This window comes from Patagioenas fasciata, chromosome 3, assembly GCF_037038585.1.
Source record: "Patagioenas fasciata isolate bPatFas1 chromosome 3, bPatFas1.hap1, whole genome shotgun sequence".
NCBI lineage: Eukaryota > Metazoa > Chordata > Aves > Columbiformes > Columbidae > Patagioenas > Patagioenas fasciata.
Window position 1 is genome coordinate 37,638,252 of NC_092522.1, and position 25,080 is coordinate 37,663,331.

General features: G+C 36.8%; 1 protein-coding gene across 1 annotated transcript in view; it reads left to right on the top strand.

The window, feature by feature from the left end:
- BTBD9 (BTB domain containing 9) overlaps nucleotides 1-25,080 on the top strand; it is a 118,394-nt gene that overhangs the window by 76,052 nt on the left and 17,262 nt on the right. Inside the window, exons 9-10 of the mRNA XM_065833670.2 lie at nucleotides 9,825-10,014; nucleotides 19,407-19,514. Coding sequence (XP_065689742.2) covers nucleotides 9,825-10,014; nucleotides 19,407-19,514 — 298 coding nt within the window. The remainder of the gene's footprint in view (nucleotides 1-9,824; nucleotides 10,015-19,406; nucleotides 19,515-25,080) is intronic.

Here is a 25,080-nt window from a genome sequence, read left to right on the forward strand (position 1 = left end):
AAAGTGTCATAGGCACACCTAGCCTCGACAGAACGTTATATTTGCTGCTATTCTCAGAACACCACGCCGATGGAGCTCTGTGCTTCTGGAGCACCAGACAGCTTTTATAGTAGTCATTGAAGTATCTCTACATAGTACTGCATTACTTAAGGTAGAAATCCCCAACAGACCAAATACTGAATGATAAACTATGTCAAAGGAAGATTTAATGTAGGGGTTTTTTTCAGTAACTCAAAAAAGGTGCTTTCTCCCGTATAAACTCACACAAGTGAGATCCTGAAATTCATTGGGAAGAGTTTTGTGCACCATTTAGTGGTTGTCTAGGTGGGATTTCTGACAGTTTGTTACTTCTGGCATGAAATTGAAAATTTCAGCAACATTGTCAGAGTTTGTGCTGGTCTTAAACAAATAAATGTCTACAGTAGATGGAAGGGAAAACAGTTTTCAAAAAAGAATGAGAGGGAAGATTTTAGTAAGACACATTTCTTTTTTTTTTTTCCTGAGAAAACTATAATATTTAGCTGTGAAATACTGGGACCCAAGTCCTTCAGCCTGTTCCCCAGACTTTATACAAAGTCATTGCATGATTACACTGAATTTTAGGAGATATGCTGTGTAATTTCTTGAGGGTTTTTTTGAAGCATAGACTAAGTAGCCTTTACTACTTTTGATGTTATGTGTCTCCAAAGTGTACAAGCTGTCCCATAATGCAAATAGAAAGTTTTCCCTGTGTTTTGTGGAGTTTGCAAGTAATACTGCAATTGCTATTCACAAGAAAATAGAATAAGCAGTAAGGAAGAACTGTGTTAAAAGAAAACATCTACCGTCAGTAAGTTAGTTAGGGGAGAATCAAAATGTTTCAAGTTTGATGAAGTGTTTGAGCTAAATTTCATATTTAGCACTGCCAGCTGTGAGCTTTTAAAAACTTCATACAAAATCAGAGTTGCTGTGTGCAAATAAGTGATGCGTGTATCTATATATATTGGATTTAATATTATCACTCTTATTTAGCAAACAATTTGAGGCTCAAATTTCATATTTGCTTTCTTTTTTTTTTTTTTTGTATTAACACAAAAATCGTTTGGTTGTCACAGTAGGCAAGGTAGTGAATCCATTTGGCAGTGTGCTTGTGCCGTCATCAACTTGCCTTTCAGATAACCTGTAATATTTTGTAGTTTAGTGAGCATTGTGGTGAGATGAACTGTTTGATCTGTTTCAGTATTTCATTAGTTTCAAAGATAATCTCAGAGATGGAGACTTAATATAGCTTTATTAAAATTTAGCTGTTTATGAAATTTTTTTTTGTAGTTACAGAATCTTACATGTAAATAGAATTTGGACTACATAATAGTGAGCATGCATTGTTGTTCGTCGTGATCAGTGTCACTATGCTGTCATTCAGTGTCGGTAAATTAAGGTGTTTTACATGCAAGTCATTTGAAGTGACCTACAATAAGCAGAGAGAGGCCTGTAGAGCTGTTTGTTGAAGGGATGGTAGTCAGTCAATTAATAGGAAATTAGAAGAGTAAGAATTCAGTGAGTAGTTGATTGAGAGGGGGGTGTGAAGCAACTTCCACATTGTAAATGAGGCAGCAACAGCTGGAGACGTGACCTTGCAGAATTTATGGTGAGAAAGGGGGCAATCTCATTGTGAAATGGTGCAGGGTCAAAAAGCTGTTCCACCAGAATTTATGGCTATCAGTGTTACCTCCTCAAAAATACTCTCAACAGCTTTGATCCAGCAAAGTGACCTTATATCCATTTAGTGCTTTGTTTTACATACCTGTGATGGTTGCTGTCAGGTAGAATGTTACCTGTCTCCCTTGATCAAGCACACTGTCCCAGTTCCACTTATGTAGAATATCTGTGTGACTACCAATGGGGTAGTTGGCACAGTTTTATTTTATTGCTCTAATGAGCATTTGTAATGTTGGGTTCTATTTCTGCAGTGACTGGATAGGGTAAAGTGAACTGAAAGCAGTCAGGAAAGCTCTACAGAATGTATGGAAGTGCAATGATCAGAGTATGTTGCTTTTAAGCATGACTGGGCATAGAAGCTTTCATCCTCAACTCTTGAAAAGCAGCATTAGGTCATACTATTGGGTTCCTTGTTTATGCAGTATGGTATTAAATATGGTACTAAATTAGGTTAGAACGAACACAGCTGCTGTTTCTATAACCTGTTTTATTAAGAAAATGAAATGTCAGTCAGCCCTTGAAGACCATCTGGTTCTTTCAGAAAGACTTTTTGACTCTTACTTCTACCAAAACAACATTGAAGATAATATGCGAAGAGTTTGCCATGTGAAACCTCATTCCAAACAAATAAGGCCACTGAAGTATTTGTTTAGAGATCTTATTTGGAGATTTAAGGATAATTATTTATTTTTCTTGAAACCTATTCAACTTGATCAGAAAGCTCTACATACAAAGAGTGTAATTTATCTGATGTTTTAGTATTGATACATAGTATCTATGCAATGGCTGTCAGTGTAAAGCTGAAGATTAGAAGGCTGGTAAACAAATAATAAAAATGAAGCACTGTTTCATGATAATAGCCATTTTATGTTCCTGTGTTTTTTGTGTACAAGGTTTTCATGACAAATTGTTAACTTGACTTATTACATTTTAAAATTATTATGGAAGATGATTTATACAGTTGCTTTATGCAATACTGGATGCAGTACTGACACGATCCGTTGGTAGTTGAGTAGAGATTTTGAAGTAAAAGTAGCAGGAAATTCTCTTCCTAGCACTCTCTGGTGTTTTAGTGTTGTTTTGAATTTGGTTATCTGGTGAAATGAAGTGACAGAAATCAATTCAATCACATAAAATTATTCCCTAGTGCTGATGTTAGAGTTGAAATGCAGTTTTTCTTTTGGCATGGTATTATCTCTAAATATGCAAGTTAACAGTTCTGCATATTAGAATCATGAGATTGACATAACTGTTTCATTTAAAAGGGATGTAAATATTTTTTTTTTAAATCTCAAAAGCATGGGGTTTGCTTTGAATGAATTTCCACTTCTGAAATTTTAAATGCTCTTAAGTCATTAATATTTAATCTAGAATCCAAAACAAATGAAAATTTTCACAAGCAAGAGCAGTGTTCATTCAGAGGCAGAAGCGGTACCTGCTATGATGGGAGGTTTTGCAAAGCTTCCGATCTGCCCAGGGGCAAGAGGCTGCAGCAGTGGGTAAGGGGCTACGTCTCTGCAATGCCTCTTTTTCCCCCACCCCCCCCCCCACCTAAACATAAGAAGCAATTCCTCTTTTCTGCCTCAAAGGGAAAAAATTGATAACCTCGCGCAGTCCTTTAATCAGTATTCAGTGCTGAGGGGCAGTTGAGGACCATGCGCAGGCATGTGGGTCTGACTGCCCACTGTCCCATTTTGAGCCTGGTTAAGGTCATAGGGAGTTCAATGTGGAAGGCTTTTATATGGAGCTGTGTTTATCTGTAGTCTGTCAGAATATCTTGTAACTTGTGCACTACACAAGAAAAGGAGAACAGTGAATAATGACTGAAGAGCAGGTGATGGATATAAAACACTGGAATGTCCTTGGTCACCCTCTGGGGAATGCTGTTCAGTACTTATGAATCATTGTGAACCTTCATTTGTGCAGTGTTCAATGCCTTAGGAGAACTTGTTTTAAAAGGGAAAAATTGAAATGAATTAATAATCATTCGCTTGTTTTTTACTCACTGGCAGTTATTGAAAAAAAAAATAAATTTAAATGTGTAACAGAGAGAAACCAGTCATATCGGTTTCGTAGTGGGTGTTTCAGCTTTGTAACAGATTGCTCTCTCTCTTGCTCTCTCCAAGGAAGCAGCAAGATGCTATTTTTGTGTCTAGTTTAATGTTGACTCCACAGAAAGCTATCATATTTTGTTTCTTCCCTTTTTTAAAGGTTAGCCTTCTTTCAAAAGCATGCAGGCTTACCCAGCAATGTAAGGCAGCTCTGCTGCAAGTATAGCCTTAGGAAATTATGAAAATTTGAAGACAATGTAGATACTGCAGGGATTTTTTTTTTTTTCCTCTCCTCTTTCCACAGGAAAGGACAGCCACATGGTTGGTTTAGTTTTAACTACCCATTCTTCAATAGAGATCTGTTCATATCATTCTAGTTACTTTTTTTTTCCTTCCTATTACCAGTGTTGCAATGAAGGATGCATACATGCGTACTTCCTAGGGCTCTTCTGAAACAATTGATATTTCTGAAAGCCTTCTTCAGGCAGAACATTTAATGAAGGAGCCCTCTAGCCAGCCAGTTGGTTGGCAATTAGAAGTATGCCAGGTCTATTGTCTTGAATGCTTTTGTTCTAATTTATTGGATCAAAAATCATGAGCTCTAGCAGATAACAGCTGAAAAGATCATCCTTCTCTGAAGTTATTCTAATCCAAAATGACAGCTGGACGTGGACAAATATTAGTGGGATTTTTTTTCTCCAGCTAAATACAACTTGCAGAAAGCTTTTCACTGGAACAGGCAGAAATGATGTTGATATATGTTTGAAGTTGGTATTTCTTGAGTTCTTGATCGAAGATTCAAATGAAATGTAACAATGTCATCAGCAAGTTTCAGCTTAAGAAAAGAAGAAAGAGTATGTGGAAGGAGAGACAGGACTTTGTGACTGTACTTTTAATTAACTGAAAGGTCTATAGACTTAATATTTTCTACTGTGTGACAAATAAACAAGTGCTAATTCATATACTGAAAAAATATTAGACTTAAAAAAAAATCTTTTGGCATGTGGAGAACAGTGAAAGCAAAATGCGCAACATCTTTTTAATTATTTAACACAGTAAAATCAAACCCTGGAATAATAGTGGCATCCCTAATTCTGGTTTTTTTGTTTGCTCTCAGCTCTCTTTTTTCTAACCATTACTTTCTAGTGAGGAAACTTTTGTCAGCTCACTGGATGTTCAGGTAGAATGCAATTTTACCATGAAAATTACCATTAAACACTGAGAGATTGAAAGCTGAGCATTTAACAGCTGTCAACATGAAAGAAAAAAAAATCACTTCCTTGTATCAACTAAAACAAAAATCTATTTCTTGCAGCATAATCTCTTGTTTATAATTTCTTCAGAGGGCAATGGGTTTGTGTCTTAAGAGAACTCAGTAAAATGAACAGTTGTGTTGCAGTGATGGCACTTTAGCTGAGAAGCTTGGACTGACTGTTGCCTAGAGTGAAGCATAAATATATTCAACAGTCCATATTGCTTTAAATTACTACCTTCCTATGAAATAAGACTGCTTAGTAGATCTGTTATCTCTCTGTATGTGTGTTTCAGTATTTAAATTAAGGTTCATTAATGACTGGTTTTGTGAGCTGGTGCAGGAACCCGTGCCGTTCTGCTCCTTCCTGTGTTGCAAGGAGTTATTTGAGGATTTTCTGTCATTTTTGCCCCTGTGTTAGCCGGTTGATTGCAGTGAAGTTGTGGTGGACAGACAGAAAGCAAAATCTGAGCTGGCAAGACTGGGAGATGGAAGTACTTTACACTCAGATATGGAAGCCAGTTAAAAACAGCTGTGTTAATTTTTTTCTGGGTACTTCAGGAAAAAAAAATCCTATGGAAAATCAAGTAAAGGAAAAAAAAGCTTAAAGAGTGATAAATATGACTGAGGCTAGCACATGCTCCTGGTACACTTTTCTCCTGAGGGATCTGTAAGGGTAGTTGAATACCATATCTGTCTTGTCTTTAAATATAGCCAGTGTGGGTGGCCCTTAGGCCACGCCTTGAAAGTGACAATCCTTTATAAAAATACTATTACTAGAATTAAATATACTGCCAAGATATTCATTGCTACATACTGCAGCATAGACCAGGAGACAAGAAAGTAAGTTTTAATAGATGTTTTGATGCTGCTGTCCTGTAACCTCAATCATCTTCTCCTTTTGTTTGCTTACAGCATGTGTACGCTTTGCTAACACACATCTTTACTGTTCCATAAAAGCAAATCAGATTTGTCAGACCAAAACTGCCGTTCGAACACTGGAAAACTAACATTTCTGTATTTGTAATCACCTCTTTTGTTTTTCTCTTACAACATCGTGTACTGTAAAAGCTGGGTAGTTGGTGGATTAAATATATATTTTAAAAAAATATATATATATATATAAGAAAAAATGAAACAAGAGTGTTGGTTTGGCAGTATGTTTTTGTAAACAAGTGACCTAAATTGAAGCAGAAATTCTAATGGGAAAAAGGAAGAGAACCAGAAGACTTGAAAATACAGAACAGAGCAGAGTCCCCACCAGATGGTATTTTTAATAAATTTATCAAGCGGATATAAAAGATGATCATGAACATTCAAAATAGGGAGGGGCAGACACCTCTAGAGAGAAGGAACAGTGTGGTACCTTCTGCGCACTGCAATTAGTTAGAATCACTTTCTAATTAACCATTGTAGGGAAGACCACAGAATTATATTAAAAGCGCACTGAGACAGTTTCTGTGCGGTTGTTAAGAAGTTTTACTAATTACAGTAACATCATCTTAGGAGGTCACGGATTACTGGAGAAATTTAAATGTGTGAGGAAGCCGGATGATGCTCAGAAGGTGTGCAGGGAAAATGTTGGATGAACTGAGCTGTCCTGTGTTCATTTAGTGCCTTACATGGCCCAGAGGGTGTCCGGAATATGCCACAGAACCTTAACGTGAACACGGATTTTCACACTTCATCTTGTTTTTGTTTTAACCTAGATGTTAGTTTCTTCCTCTTCCTACAAAAAGCAGCAATGTATCGCAAATGCTTTAATGTCTATATAAAATGAATGTTTGAAGAAGTTCCCTTACTGCCAAGGATGAGAAGAAGGAAAAGAAGCCAAGGCAAACTTTATTTTGATGCCAGTACTCTTAGTTTGCACTGTTAGTCTTTGCTTTATTCAGATTGTTCCCAGTGAAGCAGTTCTACTGTCTGCCACCTGCTCCCCCGCAAGAGTCTGGGAATTTCTCCATGTCTCTTTTCAGTAAGAGGGAATAGGGAGCTTTTTAGAATAATAAAATGGTGTTTTTATTAATTTTTTTTAATGAGCAAAGAAAGATGATAGTAAATCTGACACTGCAGTAGATTTTTCAGAAACTGCCTTGAATTATTGCTTGGCAATGGGCTCGCACTTTTTTCCGCATGTGTTTTATGGTGTTCTGGCTGGTTGATGGTTTTCATAAGATCATGCTCCTGACATCAATAGCACACTTAAAGCACAGAATCCTAGCTCTTTGTGGAAAATTATCTCTTTTTTGAGTGCTGGAGACTCTGACAATTAGCTCTGAAATTTCACATAGCTATCTTGCAGCCATTTTCAGATGTCATAGTATTTTAAATGCATATTTTACAGACAACTATTAGAAGTATGTAATTAATTTATCAGTGGGCAGTGACTTAAAATGGTACATTGACATCTGTACCATCATTTGTTTTCTTGTGAAAACTGAAATAGTGTTGTATCTCTTCTGTATTTCTGAGTTTTTGTGCTGTTCTTGTTTTAGCTTGTTTGGGTTTTTTTCTGATATTTTCAAAAATATTGGTATGAGATATTGTAAATTTGGAAATTCTGTTGAATGAATCACTGTCATTCGGATAATTTTTGGTAACTTATTTCCTCCTCTCTCTTTTAAATGGCACTGCCACACAGACTTGTTGTCCTTCATCAGAGATGACACACAAAATCTTAGCATTTTTTTAATATAACCTGTGCTGAAATAATTGTTATAATCATGTAGCTAGAACAAACAGTACTTTTCACATTTTCCCCCCAAAAAACCCAAAGGCTTAACAGGCAACCTTGATTTTTACAAGTTCAGAGACCATCATTTTTCAGCCTTGTAAATATTGGGTTTTTAAATTGAGAGTATAGAGAGAGGCACATACATTTGAAAAATTGAAGAGGTTAACTAAATACTGAGCTTTTTAGGAAAGTGCTGGACCTGACTCAGCATCTTGAATAGCTTTTTTTATGTTCATCTGTTATCTGCTGGAAGATGGCATTAAAAAGCTTGGGATTCTCTCTGAATTACAAATAGAAAGAAAGTACCATACCTGATTAAATGTTAAGAAGAGGAAATAATAGACAATTCCAAAAATAATTGTTGAAGCACTTGTAAAATAGTGCTGGAAAAGTACTTTATGCACAAGAGAATACTACACCTCCTCCTTACAGCTCCCAGAGGAGCTGCTGTTGTCTTGATCTTTGATGAAATTGCTGAAATTGTGTCAAGCTCTAACTATACTATGAATTCAGTTTGATTTGAAAGGAAAGGGTAATCTACTTGGCATTGGATTTAAACCAGATTAATTAGGACTAAATATGTACAAGAATTCCTCTCCTTGGAAGGTTTTCTGGAAACCAACACTAAATTTATGTTCTTTGCTCAAGAAGAATAACTCCCAGTAATACGCTTTTATTATTGCCAAGTATGTTCCCCTACTTCTAAAAATGACTAGTAGAGGGTTACGTGATCTTTTATCTAATTTGGTTTATATCAGCAGTTTCCAATCTGGAGTGTTCAGTTTTGGCTGTATCAGGGGTGGGAAGAACTGAAGTCAGACAATGCTGACACATGGACCACAGGGTTGGATGTGAACACTGATTGCAGGAGTGGTTCTGGAGGTGAAAGAAAAGGTTCATTATTCATATTGCAGCACAAGGTAGCAGTTAGCACTGGCCTGTGCAATTAGAATTGTAATTTAACATTTTTTTAACTGAAACTCCTTCTTGTCCTGGTTTTCCCAGGAATGCTTTTATGAATTTGAAAGTTTTTCAAGTTCCTGTAATTTTCAAGTAACTGCATCTTAGATGAAGGAAAGAAGACCAGCATTCTGCAGTAATACCTTTGACTTTATTTGGCATAGCAGGCTACTGCATGCTGGCATTTTTAATGGCTGCATATAAGATAGAGAAAAGGATTATCCAAAAAAGATCTTTGAAATTAAGGGGGGGTGCAGGGTGATGGTGAAGGGAGGGGAAGAACTGTATAACAGCATCAGTATTTCCTGGAGGAAAATAATTGTCCTGTTTTTGGCCTTCCTTTTTTTCAACAGGATGGGTTCTAAGTAGTCTATTTTCTTTTGCCATTGGGATATTGTAATTTCTTTTTTTGTGGCATTCAGTCTTACCTTTTTCCTGACTGTTCACTGAATGAGAAATACTTCTGCCCTTCCGGTTCCTATTGATCTATTGATCTGTTCCTGACCTATTGCTCTCTCCTTCCCACTTGTAGTTCAGTAATTGTATTGAAGGATTTTTTAAGTGTTAAACATTTTCATTTTCTAAATTCTGGGGTGCAATTTCTAATTACAGTTAGAAAGACGGTCAGAAATACCAACAGGTACGTGTTGAGAGTGGTCCCCTGAACTGTGAGACTTCAAGTCCTGGTTTCAAAGACTTGGAGTCCTGACTTTCCACAGTCCACATCAGCACTTTAAACTATCTCCCACTTACTTTTCTGTCTCTTTTATTGTGTGTGTGTGTGTAGGTTTCATCACAAACACAGGAAAAAATTGTTTGAAAATTGTGTAAATTTCACTGGACAAGAATTTTTTTTCCCAATTGTATTAAAAGAGTGCTTTCGTATCACCAAGACAGAAATCCATTTATGTTAATTTACCAGGCTATCTGGGATCAATACTATGAAAGTTATGTGTACGACTTGATTCTGTATCATAGCTCATATTAAATAAGAGTTACATTTCTTTATGTTGATCATACATTCATCCTTTTTTCTGCTTTTTCCCAGTTCTTTGTTAGAAATAAAGACCATTGACATCTGAACTGTTTTCTGACTTGTGCGTTGTCGTCTTTGTGTTTTAATTCACAGTTCCCACTGAAAATGTTGCAACAATTGCAGACTGTGCCAGTGTGATTGAGGGTGTAAGTCGCAGTCGCAACGCCTTGTTGAATGGAGACACAAAAAACTACGATTGGGATTCTGGGTACACGTGCCATCAGCTTGGGAGCGGAGCTATTGTAGTCCAGCTAGCACAGCCCTACATGATTGGATCAATACGGTAAGAGGGTTTTGGTTTTGCAAAATTAAGGGCAACAGTGACACTTTTGCTGAGCACAGTTAATTTTTATTAGAATATATGACATTTGGAAACAACAGTAATTAGGGGATTAGTTTAGTAGTTGTCATTTGGCTTCTTCAGTATAATGGGCATATTAAAAATTAAGTGTGTGAATTACATGTTGAGATACACCAGTGCGATTCCAGAAAATATTATATTTCAGAGGCATAATAATAGTAATAGTCAAATTGTAAGATTAAAGGTATATACTTATGTTAAAATAGAAATTTAATTGCAGCCTCAGTTGTGGTCAAAGTAGGTGCAGTTCCTCATATCTACCTCATTGTGAAAACAGAAATATTTTATTGAAGTAAGCCATCATCTTGTGTCAGCCAGGTTTCCTTCTCAGTTACCACCAATTCTTACTTAAACATGGAGTGTATAATAAGGGTACAGTGACCTGAATATTGCTTTACAGTGTTGGCTTAGTGAATGTGTTTTGATCTGTGTTGAAGTCCATTGGGCTATTTTTACTGTGAATGCCTGTATACATATGAAAAACAAACTTTTGGCTAATGTAGAAACTCTGAAAATATATTGAATTAGCAGGAGTGTTCACAGGTGAAGACAAAAAGATTCTTGCCAACTTCTCATTCTCTGACTATAAATGGTTTTTTAGTTTCAGACCTGCAAAACCTTGTCTGAATGGCTTCCTGTTCTTCGTCAATTTAGAATATGTTGTTAGGGACTTAATTTCCATTATTTTGTGGCAAAGAAAAAAAAAGAAAGATTTCTTAAATCAGAGTACCAGTGAACAAAAGCTAAAACCCCAGGTGAGGTACTAGCTCGCAGCAGGGGCCGTGCACATGGGGACATATTGCCAGGAGCCAACTCAGTGCCATCTGCCTGTTAGAGGTGCCTCTTCAAACTGTCCGATGAGCAAGTGAGGCTTGAAGGCTCTTTGTAACTACTATTCCTGGTGTGTGTGTTTTGGTTGTGGCTTGTGACATCTCTGTAAAACTTTGACGACTATCTTTAAAATCAGACATTCAGGCAAATGTCTAACCTAGCAAAATTACTGTTTTGTCCATATACCAGCTACAGATGCTATGCATAATGCAAGTCGGGCATTCTTCTCACTGCGTGAAACAAGTTGAATAAGGATAGTTGGTAGCGCTCCACACTCAATGTTTTATGCTTTTGAGTCTGGTGTTTTTAATGTTCAATTAAGCATTGCATCTCAAGTAGAAAACCAGGAAGACACAGTACTCAGATTTCTTAAAAGAGGTAATTGAAAATGCAATTACATCGTTTTCATGCCACTTTAAACTTAAATTTAAGTAGCAGAAGAAGCTTTGGCCACATGGAGGAGTAAGAGAGGAATATATTAACTAAAGTGCAGTTTCTCTGTCTTCCTCTTAGGGTTTTATGCTGTCTTTCAGTTGGTGAATCATACCATCTTTTCAAGTCAGTCAAAAAAATTACCTTTCCTGTATTAAATACTATGCTAGTGTTTATTCTTGGGCAGAAGGTTTTAAAGTCTTATTATTAAATTGCACGTTAGGTGAACTAGACCTTTGGTTGCCAAGAAATTATAATTGTATAATTGGCAAGTGTGTAGAGGAAATTAAAAAAAAAACAACACATAATTTAAAACTAATAGGCATTCGATGATTTTGTGTGTATTACACTGTACACATACAGGGTCAGAGTCTCATCTTTCTTTATCAGCTTTCCTGCATGTATAGTACAACACGAGGAGTACCTTGCCTTAAAACCCAGCAATAACAAACATCATTGTCTAGGCTATCTTCTGACAGAGGAGACCACATGCATTACCCAGAGACAGCAATGCTGGTGCTGTGTCATCTTTTTCTTTTTGTGTTCTGCCTAGAACAGCAAGTGGTTTGGGTCGCAGCCGTGTCTGTTGTGAATCACAGGCAGCCAAGGGACAGATGCTTCTTGGAGTGGGCAGGCGAGGTTTCGCTTTGTGGCAACTCCAGCTTTGGCAAGGGTCTAGAACATGTCCTGTGCTTTGCAGTGCTCAAGATGGTGACAACGGCCACTTTATTTAGCACCAGGAAATCTGTGACTGGTACAGAAATCAGGTTACATATAAACATAGATTAGAGCAAAAAGTCTTAATATTTCATCTTGATGAAAGCAAGAGATTTTTTTTGAACACAATGTCTTCCACAAGTGATTGAACTGTATGCATTGCCTCTCTTCCTGCTGTTTGCTTGCTTGAAAACTCCCTTGGTCTCACCCTCCCACCTAATAGAAAAAAAATTTCAAGGAGCATTTTCTTTAGGTTGGCTATACGCTGTAACTGCAGATTGACATGAATTGTTCTACTCCCAGAAACAGAGTCATTAGACCTCTGGGTTTGGATTCTAAATTAATAATTAAGAATTAAAGTATATATATTTTAAGTTTAGAGACATGAATATGCTATTGAATATATTTTTGTCAGAGGGAGTAAGTATATGAGCTTTTGAAAAATTGGTAGTGACTGCTTTGAGTCTATAGAAATCAGAATACCACTGGAGAGAGCCGCCAAGTCAGAGTGTGTTACCATGGCAACTACCTTCTGAGTATGAAAAAAGCAGAAAAACTCTTGATAGTCAAATATGCATTAGAAATGCATGGAGAGCTTAGTTTTTCAGGACTGTGTCTTGAATGCATGCTTTCTGCAGAAGTCATCCCTTAGTCTTAGAATCTTACAACATTAGAATGGGCTGCTCAAGGAAGTGGTAGATGAGGTTCTTAGGGACACAGTTTATTGCTAGAGTTAGGTTAGGTTATGGTTGGAGTCGATGATCCTGAGAGTCTCTTCCAACTGAACTGATTCTTTGATTCTGTTGTGTTTGGAAGGGAACTGAGGAAGACATCCCAGCCTGTTCCTCAAAGCAAGGTCAGCTACTCAAGGCTTTCTGCCTTCAGGTCTTGAAAACCTCCAAGGAAGGAAATTCCACAGCTTTTCTGGGTAGCCTGTTCCAGTGTTTAACTATCCTCACAGTGTACTTTTTTCTTCCTTTTCATGAGGTTCCTGTTTCCTTATGCCTCCGAAACGTCCCCCTTCAATGTCTGATGATTGTCTTTTGTTTGACCCATTGTGTACCTCAGTAAAGAGCCCAGCTCAGTCTGTTTTGTAACCTCCCCTCAGGTATTGAAGAATGCTGTGAAGTTCCTCCCCAACCCCAAGCTCCCTGTTGCACAGAGCATGTGCTCCAGTCTTCCAGCTGTCTTGATGGTCGTCTTCTGGAATTGCTCAGATCTATCAATGTCGTATTTGAGTCCAAAATGGGATGCAGTATGCCAGGTGTGATCTAACACATAGCAAGTAAAGGAGAATAACCTCTTCCCCTTGTTCTGCTGGCTCAGTTCCTGTTGCTGCAGCTCGATGTCCTGCCAGCCTTCATTGCTGAGGAGGCAGACAGGCAGCTAATGGCATCTTCTGCTCAATGTGACTCCCATGTCCTTTTTAGCACAGCCAGTCAGACTGTAGCATTTACTACCACAGTCGATTACTCTGTATGAGGTACAGGATTTTACTTTCGCTCTTGTTGAATTCAATGAGATTCTTTTTTGCTCATACCCTCAGTCTTTCCAGAGGCTGGCAACCAGTCCTCCTGGATGGTGACCATACTCTGGAGTGTACAGATTGCACCCCACAGTTTGCTGTCATCTTCAAGCTTGATGAAGGCTCATTCCGTCTCCTTGTCCAGGTAGCTCGTAAAGTTATTAAACAGGATAAGTCCCAGAGTAGACTCTGGAAGAACTCCTCTTGCATCCAGCATCCAGGTCGATGATGAACTGTGAACCACTACCTGGTGAACTAAACAATCTAGGTAATTTTTACCCTTGTGGTAGCAAATCCATGTGAACTGTAGCATCCCAATTTGGATACAGGGATGTTATGGGAGATCATGTTGAAACCTGGTTAATATAAAATACTTTTGCAAGTCTTTGTATATAAATTTGAAGCTCTTGACTTCCACATTGAAATTTACTCAGAAATTCTGAAGCAGATGTAATGATAGGCTGTGCTCAATAGTATTTCCTAATAAAAAAGACCTGGAAAACATGGGCATTGGATTAGATGACCTTTAAAGATCGCTACCAACCCAAACTATTCTATGGTTTTGTTTTAAAATAATTGTAACTAAATATTGTCTTTTAGATTATAGAAATGAAAACATTGTGGGTTTGGTTTTTTTTATGATTTTATTTAGGAGCTTTATTCTTTTCTTACTGTAGGAAGTTTTTCCACATTGCTGTCTGCCTGGAAAGAAAGTAATCTTGCTATTTTTCCTCTCCGAAAAAGCCCTTATCAATGACAGAAAAATGATTATATTTAACTAGAAACAGAAAGACAGCAATTGGTGTGTTTAACATAGCAAACATAACTTAACTTTTAAATGGCTAAAACTTTAATATTGAAAACACTGTCATATCACAACAGTTCTCTGACTAACTCTCCCTGCATATATCTGGAATAGAAATGTGATGCTGTTATGATACAGTCTTTGACTGATAACTTCATAGGGTTTTTTTGCCTATGAATTTCCAATGGAAAAAAAAAAACCACAACCAACCAAAACCAAGCCCAAAACCACAACAAACAAACAAAAGATAGAACAGGATTTGTTATAGTGTATTTGGTGGAGGGAGACAGAATTTTTCTGTACTGTAATGGTTTTCACGTTAAAATAGATAGAAATCTTTTGCATCTTTGTAAAAGTAGATTAACCACTTATCCCAGTTTAATCTGTTGGAAGACTTTATTGCTAGTAAGAGTACGTGATAGCCAATGTTTTGCTTTTCATATTTAGAGTCATTCTTAAAATAACAAATCACAGAATCACAGAACTATAACAATTAGTTTTAATGTGCTTTCTCTTTGCTTATACCATCATCATATGCATCTCTTATGCTTTCTAATTTTCCATACCACTTCTGCTTATGAAGTTTTTCTTTCTTTGTTGCTCGTTTTCTGTGTTTGCCTGGCTTGAGAGTGAAATTGTAACTCAGAATAAATTATCGTATAAGCACATAGCAAATATGCAGGAATTTTGTCTCCTTTTTAGGATCCAGAAGAAAGATTGGTTTCTTGCAACATAACTACTGAAACCTAAATACGCAGAAAATTAAAGGGAATTATAGACAACTGGAAGCAAAAATGTAAAGAGAATTGTATAAAAAACTCTTTCTATAGGGTTTTGCATTTTCTTCCGTTTTCCTTATTTTTCAAGAAGTGGCACTACCTTGTGTTTTAATTTCTGTCTTTTGAGGTTCTGTAAGTATGCAAGTAGTTCATGAACACAATAGTATCAAATATTTATACTATATGTCGTATCTACTGACTTACAGTGTTAAGGAAGCGCATATCATCCTGTCAGGTGCATGACTATTATTGTTTGGTATTCTGCTAACACCTTGAGTAGTAGTTATACAGCAGTCTGAACTAAACAGTGACTGAACAGTGACAGTCTTTTTTTCAGAAATCTAGGAATAAAAAGCAAGCAGAGACACCACAAAATGCTTGTGTAAATGCAGAACAATGAATCATAGGGAAGCACATGACATTTAGGGAAATACTGTTAAAAAAGATACTGCAGCATCTTTTCATGTAGCAGGTAGCCAATATAATCCATTTCCCACACCTGTAATGTGAAATTTTATTTATATTTGAAAAGCTTTTATTTTCTAAAATAAGTCATTTTCAACATGTAATGTAAGTAACAGTACCATATTAAACGATTTAATGGGCCTAGACTTCAGATACCCAAAGAAGTGGCACATGAGAAATAAGTTTAAATCTCACAATATGGCAGGTAGAGAGCTGGATAAAGCTTTGTTCCAATTTTGCTTCTCAATCCTGAAGGCAAGATTTACTAATGAGCTAATTTACATTTTTATTCTAATATGGAAAGCCCTTGGAACGTGGGCAATTGCAGTATAAACAAATGCATTTCCATGAGTATAGTTCTGACTTTTTAAGTGGAATGTTCTCCTCCCTGTCATTTAATATCCATCTTAGCAAAACATAGGGTCTCCACAAAAGTTTAGCCTGGTAGTTTGCATGGAATGTGTTTCAAAAGTTATTGTACTGGGCATAAAAAGTGGGCCCTTGTGCCCAGTGTGCTGTAGTGAATATTCATATGATCACCTGAAAGTTTTTCGCTGCTTATCCAGAAAGGCATTTCATGCAGAATAAATTCCATATTGGTTCTGTTGACAGTCTCCCTCCCCAATCTCTCCTAGGAAAGCTACTGAGGAGAGGTGAAGAAATGGCTTTTGTTGTTGTTTTTGTTTTCTTTCACAAGTCCCAAAGAAACAAAAATCTACATTTAGCATTCATGCTAAGTCACTTTGGGAAAGATTCTGCCACCTTCAATTTACTCATTGTTTGGTTTGTAATAATTGTAAGCCATATGCTTCTTTTAAACCTGTTTAATTTGGGCTAGGTTGTTCTGAGAGAGAGTAATTATACACATTCTTAAAAGGAACACGTATGTCCTGTTAGCCTTTTGCTCTAAAGCCGAGCCAGTTGTGTTTTAATTACAGTTTGGTTAGTTGAAATTATGGTCACTAGTGTGCTTCTGATATTGAAACTCTTGATCATAGCTTTGAAAACATGGATCAAGGAAACAACACTGAGCCCCCATGATGAAAAGGATCCTAGTGGAAAGCATTATTAGCTACATTTTAATAGCTTTTTTTTAAAAAAAAAAAAAAAAAAACACAAATGTACCTGTGTTTTTGCTTTCCCTCTTTTTATCATCTAGAAGATTTGGTTTAAATATAGACGTTAAATCAATTCAGGATCTGTTGAGTATTAGTAGTTAGCAAATCCAGGATTTTAATCTGTAAACTTTTTGTATTTATTAGCAAAAAAGACTTCATTCTGTCTCTTCAGTATTTGGAGACCTTCAAGATACAGAAAAGCAGAGTAGGGAGGATCTGATGAAGCAGGAGTTGGAGCTGGGTGGTTTTGTTTTGGGATATGGGGGTTTTCTTTGTCTTTCATGATGCTACAGGCAACAATTTTTATTTTTTACTAAGTCAGCTCAGACTTTTAAAATTTGCAAATAGAGAGTATTAATATGAGCTAAATCCTTCTGTTAAAAGTGTTTTATTTTAGCTTTTTGTAGCAATTTTTGATCGCTTAATATTTTTTATAATATTAATCCACTGGGTTCACTGAGAGCATATAGGGAGTTTGTTTTAAATCTGCTTGTCCGGTAGACCCAAATTCACTTTGAATGATGAGATTCCAAAACCTAAAAAAAGAAAGCTAAACTATATTGTTTTGAAAAGAAGGTAATAGGGTTTTAGGGCAGAGATTGTGTCCTTAATAATCAAATTCTGAGGACAGTCAGCTCCTGCTTGGCACAGCCTCTCGCTGTAAAGGGATTCTGTGTTCAGCTACCAGCCAGGTCATTTTCCCCATCTAGCATTAATGGGGTTTTTTTATGTTAAAAGTGAGCAATAATTTTTGCAGTGATATTCCTCCCAGTAGCAGTAGCAGCTGAAAGCAAAAAAGACTTTCTCAACTGGAAGAAAGGGATTTCTAATATAAAACTTAGGTGCTCTTCTGAAAGATGATTAAAAAGAGGCAGCTTGAAACTCTGTTCTGGGAAAGTCTGTAATACGACACAAGTTCCATTTCTTTTTATGTATATCTCAGCTATTTTCATTGACAATCAATGGATCCCTTATCTATTGCACTTTGAAAAATGTGGATCTGTGGAAGTTCTTCCACACAGCTGGATAAAGAACACGGGTTAGCTCTATCACCTGGCTCACACACTGCTCTTTTTATGCGTGTGGCATAACTAGCTATGTTTTGGTTGTTTGACTACAGCAGGTTTGTTTGCTTCTGTATCAAATAGATTTAAGCAGTAATTCTAGCAAGTGTTAGCTAACTTTGACAAGAAAGTGAGGATCAAGAGACGGCAGCGTTGGTAACAGCCAATATATTGCAGTGGAGTTTTTATTTTCATTTGGTGTATTGAGTATGGGTTCAGAAAATAAAGAGTTTTAGCAAAACCAAAGTCAGCCAGACATGATTTTCCATGACAGACCTAATGTGGACTGTTCACTTAGAATCTTGCAATTCAAAATCTTTGGGTAGATTGGAAAGAAAACTTTAATTCAGGGAATGGTAAACACACCATGCTTGTTTTGTGTCTAGTCATCTTTAGCTCAAATAGAAAAGATAGCGCATTTGCCATGGAGTTTATATGAAAACAGTAAGAACAGCAGTTAGTGTTTCTAAACTGTACCCTGCTAATGAGTGGAATGACACCACTCAAGGGTTTTATGTAACATGTAGAGTATGGACAACATTTAACTGCTTCTAAAGAAGAAATGCAGACATGTCTGCCTCTGTTCTGGCCAGTCCATTGACCCTTTAAGGTGTATAAATAGCCTCTTGTTATTTGTGGATGCTTCACTGGGAAAAAGGATGCTCTATGGTGTTTCGCAAACATGCTGGATAGAATTTATCATGTTTTTTGTAAAAGAAGGCATTCTATGCTGGATATTTTTCTTAAGTACATGTATTTCAATCCCATCCACTGAGGGGGAGAGGAGCAGAAGGTCAAGGCTCTCGGGTTTGCTTTAATTGATATCCTTAGAAATAAAATCAGGAATGATGTTGAGGTTTCAAATATCTCTTACAATAGGAGAATAATCCCCATATAAAGAGGAGAGAAGATAGAACATTTGCCTGATGTGTTTTTAGAAAATGATACACTTAAGTTAAATCACATCCCTGATGCTTTAGATCTTCCTGTCTGTGGGACAAGTATGGAAATTGAAGGTTGTTCAATATGTCATTTAGTGCCCTTCCTGAAGAGCTGCGTGTTCATTAGAATGAGTATGGAATGAGTCTGTGATACCTCTGTTTTTTCTTTTTTCTTCTGATATATTAAAAGAAAACAAGAGAGAATATAGTTAAGAAGACAGTGTAATATTTTTTAGTCATCAGAACCTTTGTTCTTTCCCTGCTTAAACTGACCTTTCCAAACAGATCTTTGTTTCAGGCTTAAAGCAGGCAATGTTATGTTACATGCCAAATAAATAAGTTCATTTATTGGCTTTCAAATAAATTAAAAGTAATTGAATGCATGTAGTGAAGTAATGTTAGTAAGATGGTTATTATAAACCTGTAAAATCTATTGCTTGCCTTAGGAAAATAAGAATAGAGACACTCAAGTTTGAGATGACAGAAGCAGTGAAGACCTTTGTTGAGTGTTAGAGGCACATTCCAAAAGAAGCAGCTAAATTTATAAAGGAGTGAGAGGAGGAAATAAAGAACTGGAAAACTTAAGCAGCTTGGTTTAATGTTTATTTTACTTATCACTCAACTTCTTCATACTTAGGTTGCTGCTTTGGGACTGTGATGATCGGAGCTACAGCTACTACATTGAGGTTTCAACAAATCAGCAGCAGTGGACTATGGTGGCTGATTGCACAAAAATTTCCTGCAAGTGAGTTGTTTTGGTTTTTTTTCCAATTATTTGCACAAATCTGAACTGGGAAACTGGTGGGTTTTATGCTTTTGTTCAGTGCTTATATAGGTGATTTTTTGACCGTAAAAAGAACGATCATTTACATGACCTGTGGATTTCTAACTGAAGACCCTTGTAAATACAGCTGTAGGAGGTGACAGTGTCTAGTTCTGTTGAATATCTAAACTTTCAAACCAGAATCAAGTTCTTCAGATCCACATCTGTACGGGGTCTCCAAGCAGTTTAATTGATCATCTCAGAAGCAGTTTGCCTTACCATACCCTTGGTTTTGTGATCACTAGAAGTTAAACCATGTTTCTCCAGAGTTTGTGTGTTTATGGTGACCTTGGTGTCAAATCACCTGTCCTCTAGATATGTGTTAGGAGAGGAAAAGAGAGCTTGGTAAAGGATTTTCTTAATCAAATGCATTTCTTCCTTATCAGAGCATATAATTGTATTGTATGATATTTGACGGGTGTGAGGAGAGCCAGGGTAGAGACCAAACCAGAGCAGGTCAACTAGTTACCTAAGCTTGACCGTGTGTCTGTTCTGAAGCAGAGTGCCTGACCCATATGCACTGACCACTCTGCTTTTGAACAGGACCCTTCCATAAAACACGTCTTAAAAAGCAATAAAAAAGAGAGGAAAATGGTTTTTCATTTTTGTACTAAAATGGAGAGAAATTGGGCATGAATACTGTCCACATGTATACTTTCCATTAGCTTTTCTGTAGTTATTGGGTCTGCTGATAAAACCCATTCTTCTAGTAGGGAAGAGTAATTCAATGCTGATAGATTCTTAAGCTTTCTGATTCTAAGAATGACCCAGATACTTGTCATGGGGCTGCAAATTTAGACATTACATATCCTGAAGCCAGGTAAGCTCAGTTTTCAGTGAATGTTGGTAGAATATAATCTCATGGATGATCCCCAGGGAAACTCAGACTTATAAACATTTTATTTCCTTTTCTCCAAGTCAGTTTACCAAAAGATCTGCTTTCTTTCCTGGGACAAAACTGAATTCATCAGCTCACCTGGGGACAGCCTCAACCCATCTTACATTTGTGCCAAACAAAACAAAATGTATTTTACAAGTTCAGAGATGGTTTATCACATACGGCAAGAGAGTTATTCGGTCCTTTCTGGCAACACTGCTGATACACATTTTCTAAAGCTTTATTTCATCTGTTAACACGTAGTGCAATTCAAATGTGCACTACAATGTCGTCTAGACATGTTGGTGAAGGAGAACTTGACACATCCTTTCACTGTCTGTAAAGAACAGAGAACTGATGAGCAGAAAGCCTGGATTCTGCATGCAGGTCTGGAAAAAGAGTAAAGGGGATTTAATAATTTGCAGAGGCATCTCAGCATAATAGATAAAATTCATCTTTTTGTCTCTCTCCAGCAGCAGGAGCACTAAAAGGCTGAAACTTGAAACAAGAAAGAGAGGGAGAGTCAGAATTGGAATATTTTTGCACTTTTTCGTTGTACATTTTGATACTAACAATCTCTAACAGTCAAAAGGAGCACTTGCTTAAGTTTGCACAGTGCAGGTGTAATTGCTGGTTCACTGCCCAGTTCAAGTATCTACTCACCATGTTCAAACCACGTTTTTTTAAAGCCTTAACCTTGGACAAGTATAGATGTGTCTCTGAAATAAAGATAGCTGCTGCTTCTACTTCAAGTTCGTGATTCAAAATGTAGGTGTTCTGGAGTTTCTCAAAGCCATGGCTGCAGGAACCATTTTCACGTGGATTAGAGAATTGTATTTTTTTTTCCTACCCTTTGCAGGTACATTTAAATACTGTATCATCTGTAACTAAGTTGAGAGGTTTGTGGCCCCTCATATATCCCCCTCAATTTTCAAGTGATATCTTTGCATTTGACAGCATTTTTTCCTATTACATTGAAATCTCTTGGCCTTTATGAACAGCAAATCAGATTTTTTTGACCATCCCACCACAGAAAAGAAAAGCCTTTAAATATGTTTTATTTTATTTTTCAGTGGGATTTGCAAAAATGCCCAAGTGACTTCAGCTCAAAAATTACTTTCATTGTAATGAAAGGCTGATAACTCCAAATACTATACAAATAAGTATATGTATAATATAGAAAATAGATATATATAATGTGTATTTGTAAATTATATATTAAACTGTTTCTATATATTAACTTATAAAACAAATATATAAAATACTGTATAAATGACAAATGCTGTTAATGTTAGGACTGTTTTTGTGAAATAGAGACTATCATCAGTACATACAGTCAGAGCTAGACCACTTTCATTTTACTGAGAATTATTGAAATGTGGTAGTGTGACCATAAAAAAACATATTCTTAGTACTCAAAAATAGTTGAATGTAGAATGGAAGAGATATCATGCTCTGAATGAAGGCCCTCACTTAAAAATTTTTGAGCCAGATCTCGATATGGTGAAGGAGACATCTTAATGAATAAGAGAAAATTGAATCAGTCACTGGTAGGAATGTGAAGAACTGACTTTTTGGTTTAGTTTCTGTGAAATAAAAAAATCCCTTTAAAAAAGACATCTTGAACCAAATTGAAAACATATGGATTTTTTTCCCCTGAGAAAAACAAACAAGTTCTTTTAACTGCATGTAATTTTAACAACAAAAACAAACAGAAGAAGAGTTGGATTTTAACCAGAATTAACAGATGCTGTAGTAAAGCAGAGGTGATGCAGTTTACCTGGTTTACTATCATACTGTAATGATAAAGATACTCCTGCTGGATGCAAAAAAATGTTTTTGTTTTTCCCATCTCTGTGCTTCCCCTTACCATTAATACCTTGGAATTTGGGGCAAACAGCTCCAACAAAGAGAAATCTGCTTCTAAATGCAATTTGGTTGAGTGATTCAGGCACTCCCCGAGAAAAAGCAAGAATCAAACTCGTTCTGTGTGGCTGGGTTTGACTCACCATCAGGTTTGGGCAGACAGTTTAAGATTCCTGCGTTCAGGAATTTGCCTTAACCAGGTTATAGCACAACAGGGTGGAAGCAGCAGCCCCCTCGTCTCTTCCTTCTCTGCATGTTTCTGAATGCCGCATCCCCTCTTTCACCTGGAAGAAACAAAACAAATCTACTAATGTGGTCAAAGGTTGTAATTGATTTTTGTCTCAGCCACATCCTAATTTTCTAAGTGAATACATGGACATCCCAGCCCAAAAAGGACTTGAAATTCTGCATTTGCCCTTTCTGGCATTAGTTTTGTGTTTCATATACTGCGGTTGACTCCAGAAAAATAACTGGTTTGCTTTTCCGTGTGGGTTATGCCACTCTAGCAAATGAAAGTGGATGGAGTTAAAACTCAGGAGAATTTCACAGAGGCCCACATTTGAAGAGACAGAATACTTGCAGTGAGAAAATTTGCTTTTCTAGTAATATTCTCTAGTCACTTTCCTGTCATCGAAGAGCTGTGGATAGGAGTTGTTTCCTTTGCCGGTTGCTGCCTGGCTTTCTGTTTCCATGCTTTTTCGGTGGAGTTACAATCCTTTGTGAAAGTCATGAGTGTCTTGTCTCGCAAGTCTTCTGTGAGGTGTCAGAGTCATTTTGCTGATTCTCTGGAACAAGGGCATAAAGATGTGCATAAAGATGGGCCAAAAGGTAGCAAACACAGACCTCAGACACCTTTGGTGATCAGGAAGTGGCAAACAAAACTATGAGAAAGAAAATTAAATTATTTTTAAATAGCATGTATTGGTTTTGGCAGTCTACTGAAGCATGAATTTCCCCTTTAAACCATCAGTATGCTGCTTTGGCTTGTTTTAATGGTATTTTTAATGTAGCATTTTGTGTAAATTCAATGCTCAAAGCCAGGAACTGGCAGGCTACTCTGAACCTTCTCTTCTCCCAGTTTCAAAAGGCTGAAGACAGAAACTGGATGTCTGTTATTTTCACAGGGGAAGCTTGCTTACTTTCCCTAAGTGAGAGCCAATTAATGCATACTGGTTGTGTAATTGTCATTTTTCAAGTGCTCTATGGAAGCTTTTTTTTTTTTCTTCTCCACAATAAGCTGTTTTTCTCTACACAGCATGACAGTAATGAAAAACAGTCATGTTCTGTCCTGTTTTTTAAAACATTGATGGTAAGTGGGCTTGAGCATGTTAGTGTTGAACAATAGGGACCTGCACTTGTTAGAAGAATTCACCGACAGAGAGTCTGAAAGTCAAATAAAAAGCAGAAGATGCTGAAGGCCAGAAGGAGTCAGACCTCAGAGTTAATGACACTTTTGATAAAATAAGTCCCGTGAAGACAAATATGAAGCAGGCTACCATGACAGTTATCAACTCAGTATTGTTCTTTAAAGTTCTCTTGTGTAGTTAATTATGAAATGGACCTAATCCATTGGCAGCGAACATACCATGTTGAATTCCCCAGTAGGAAAAAACAGTCTGAAACTCTGATAGAATCTGGGAGACAGTGAATATTGTTTATTGATGTGCAGTTCTAAGGCAGTTGGTATCAACTGTCTATATAGTTGGTTTGGGGCAGTTTTATTATTTTCCTGTGGAGTGGACTTCATTTTCAGAAGGCTTATAGCGTATTGGATCTTTTCTGTTTTTTTTTCCCCCCTCCTGGGCTCATTGTTTCTTATTCAGAGTACAAGGCTGTTATGATAAATGTTTAAACACTTCCAAACTTAATTTCATGTTTCCATTGCTTATTATCTTTTTATTATGTAATAGCTATTTCAAACCCTAAATTCTCAGCTGAGTTCCCCTCAGGTTTTTTTCCTATAGTTTTTGTATGAATGTAATTAGTACTTTCACATGAAAAGCCCTTTGGGATGTGGATGTGAGATTCATTAACAAAATTTATTAACTGTCTTCTGATTGATTTTTCAAGAATAGTTTTTAACTTTGAAGCTTACTGCTCTTGTCCAGTGTTTCATATTTCTATCCTATGATATACTATGTGCATTTGCAGTTTTCAGGCACCGCTGTGTTTCCTTTGGTAATAAATCACAGGTAAAGAAGACGTACAGAGATCTAGGTCATGCACTTAACAGTTCTAAACCACTTTTCAGATGTTTTCCATGTTGTTTAAGGACTTCAAGTGAGAAAATACTTTACACAACATTAATGGCAAACTCAATTTTGGATTTCTTTTTTTCTGGATATACTTTTGTGAAACAGGATAATCTCTATCATGATGAGATTATATCTTTCACTATAAAGATAATATTTAAAGTGTGTGAATACCTTTCCTCATAACTGCATGTGGCACGTTACGTACTCCTATGTAGTTCACTCTATGATCCTATCTCTAGAATTCCATCACATCCGTTTTCATCCATCCTTCTTTTCCTTAACCACTAAGACTGTTTTATCTCATAATAAAATATCTTGAACATTTCTCAGCCCTCTTGCCTTTACAACTGCCTGTATGCTCACACTGCTTTCTCTGTTGCTTCTTATCAGTATTGCATGCATCTGCTGTCCTGTCATACCTAGAATGACAAAAATAACATTTTTCCTAATTTTTGTATAATCTTTAATTCTGTCTCACGCCTGAGCTCCC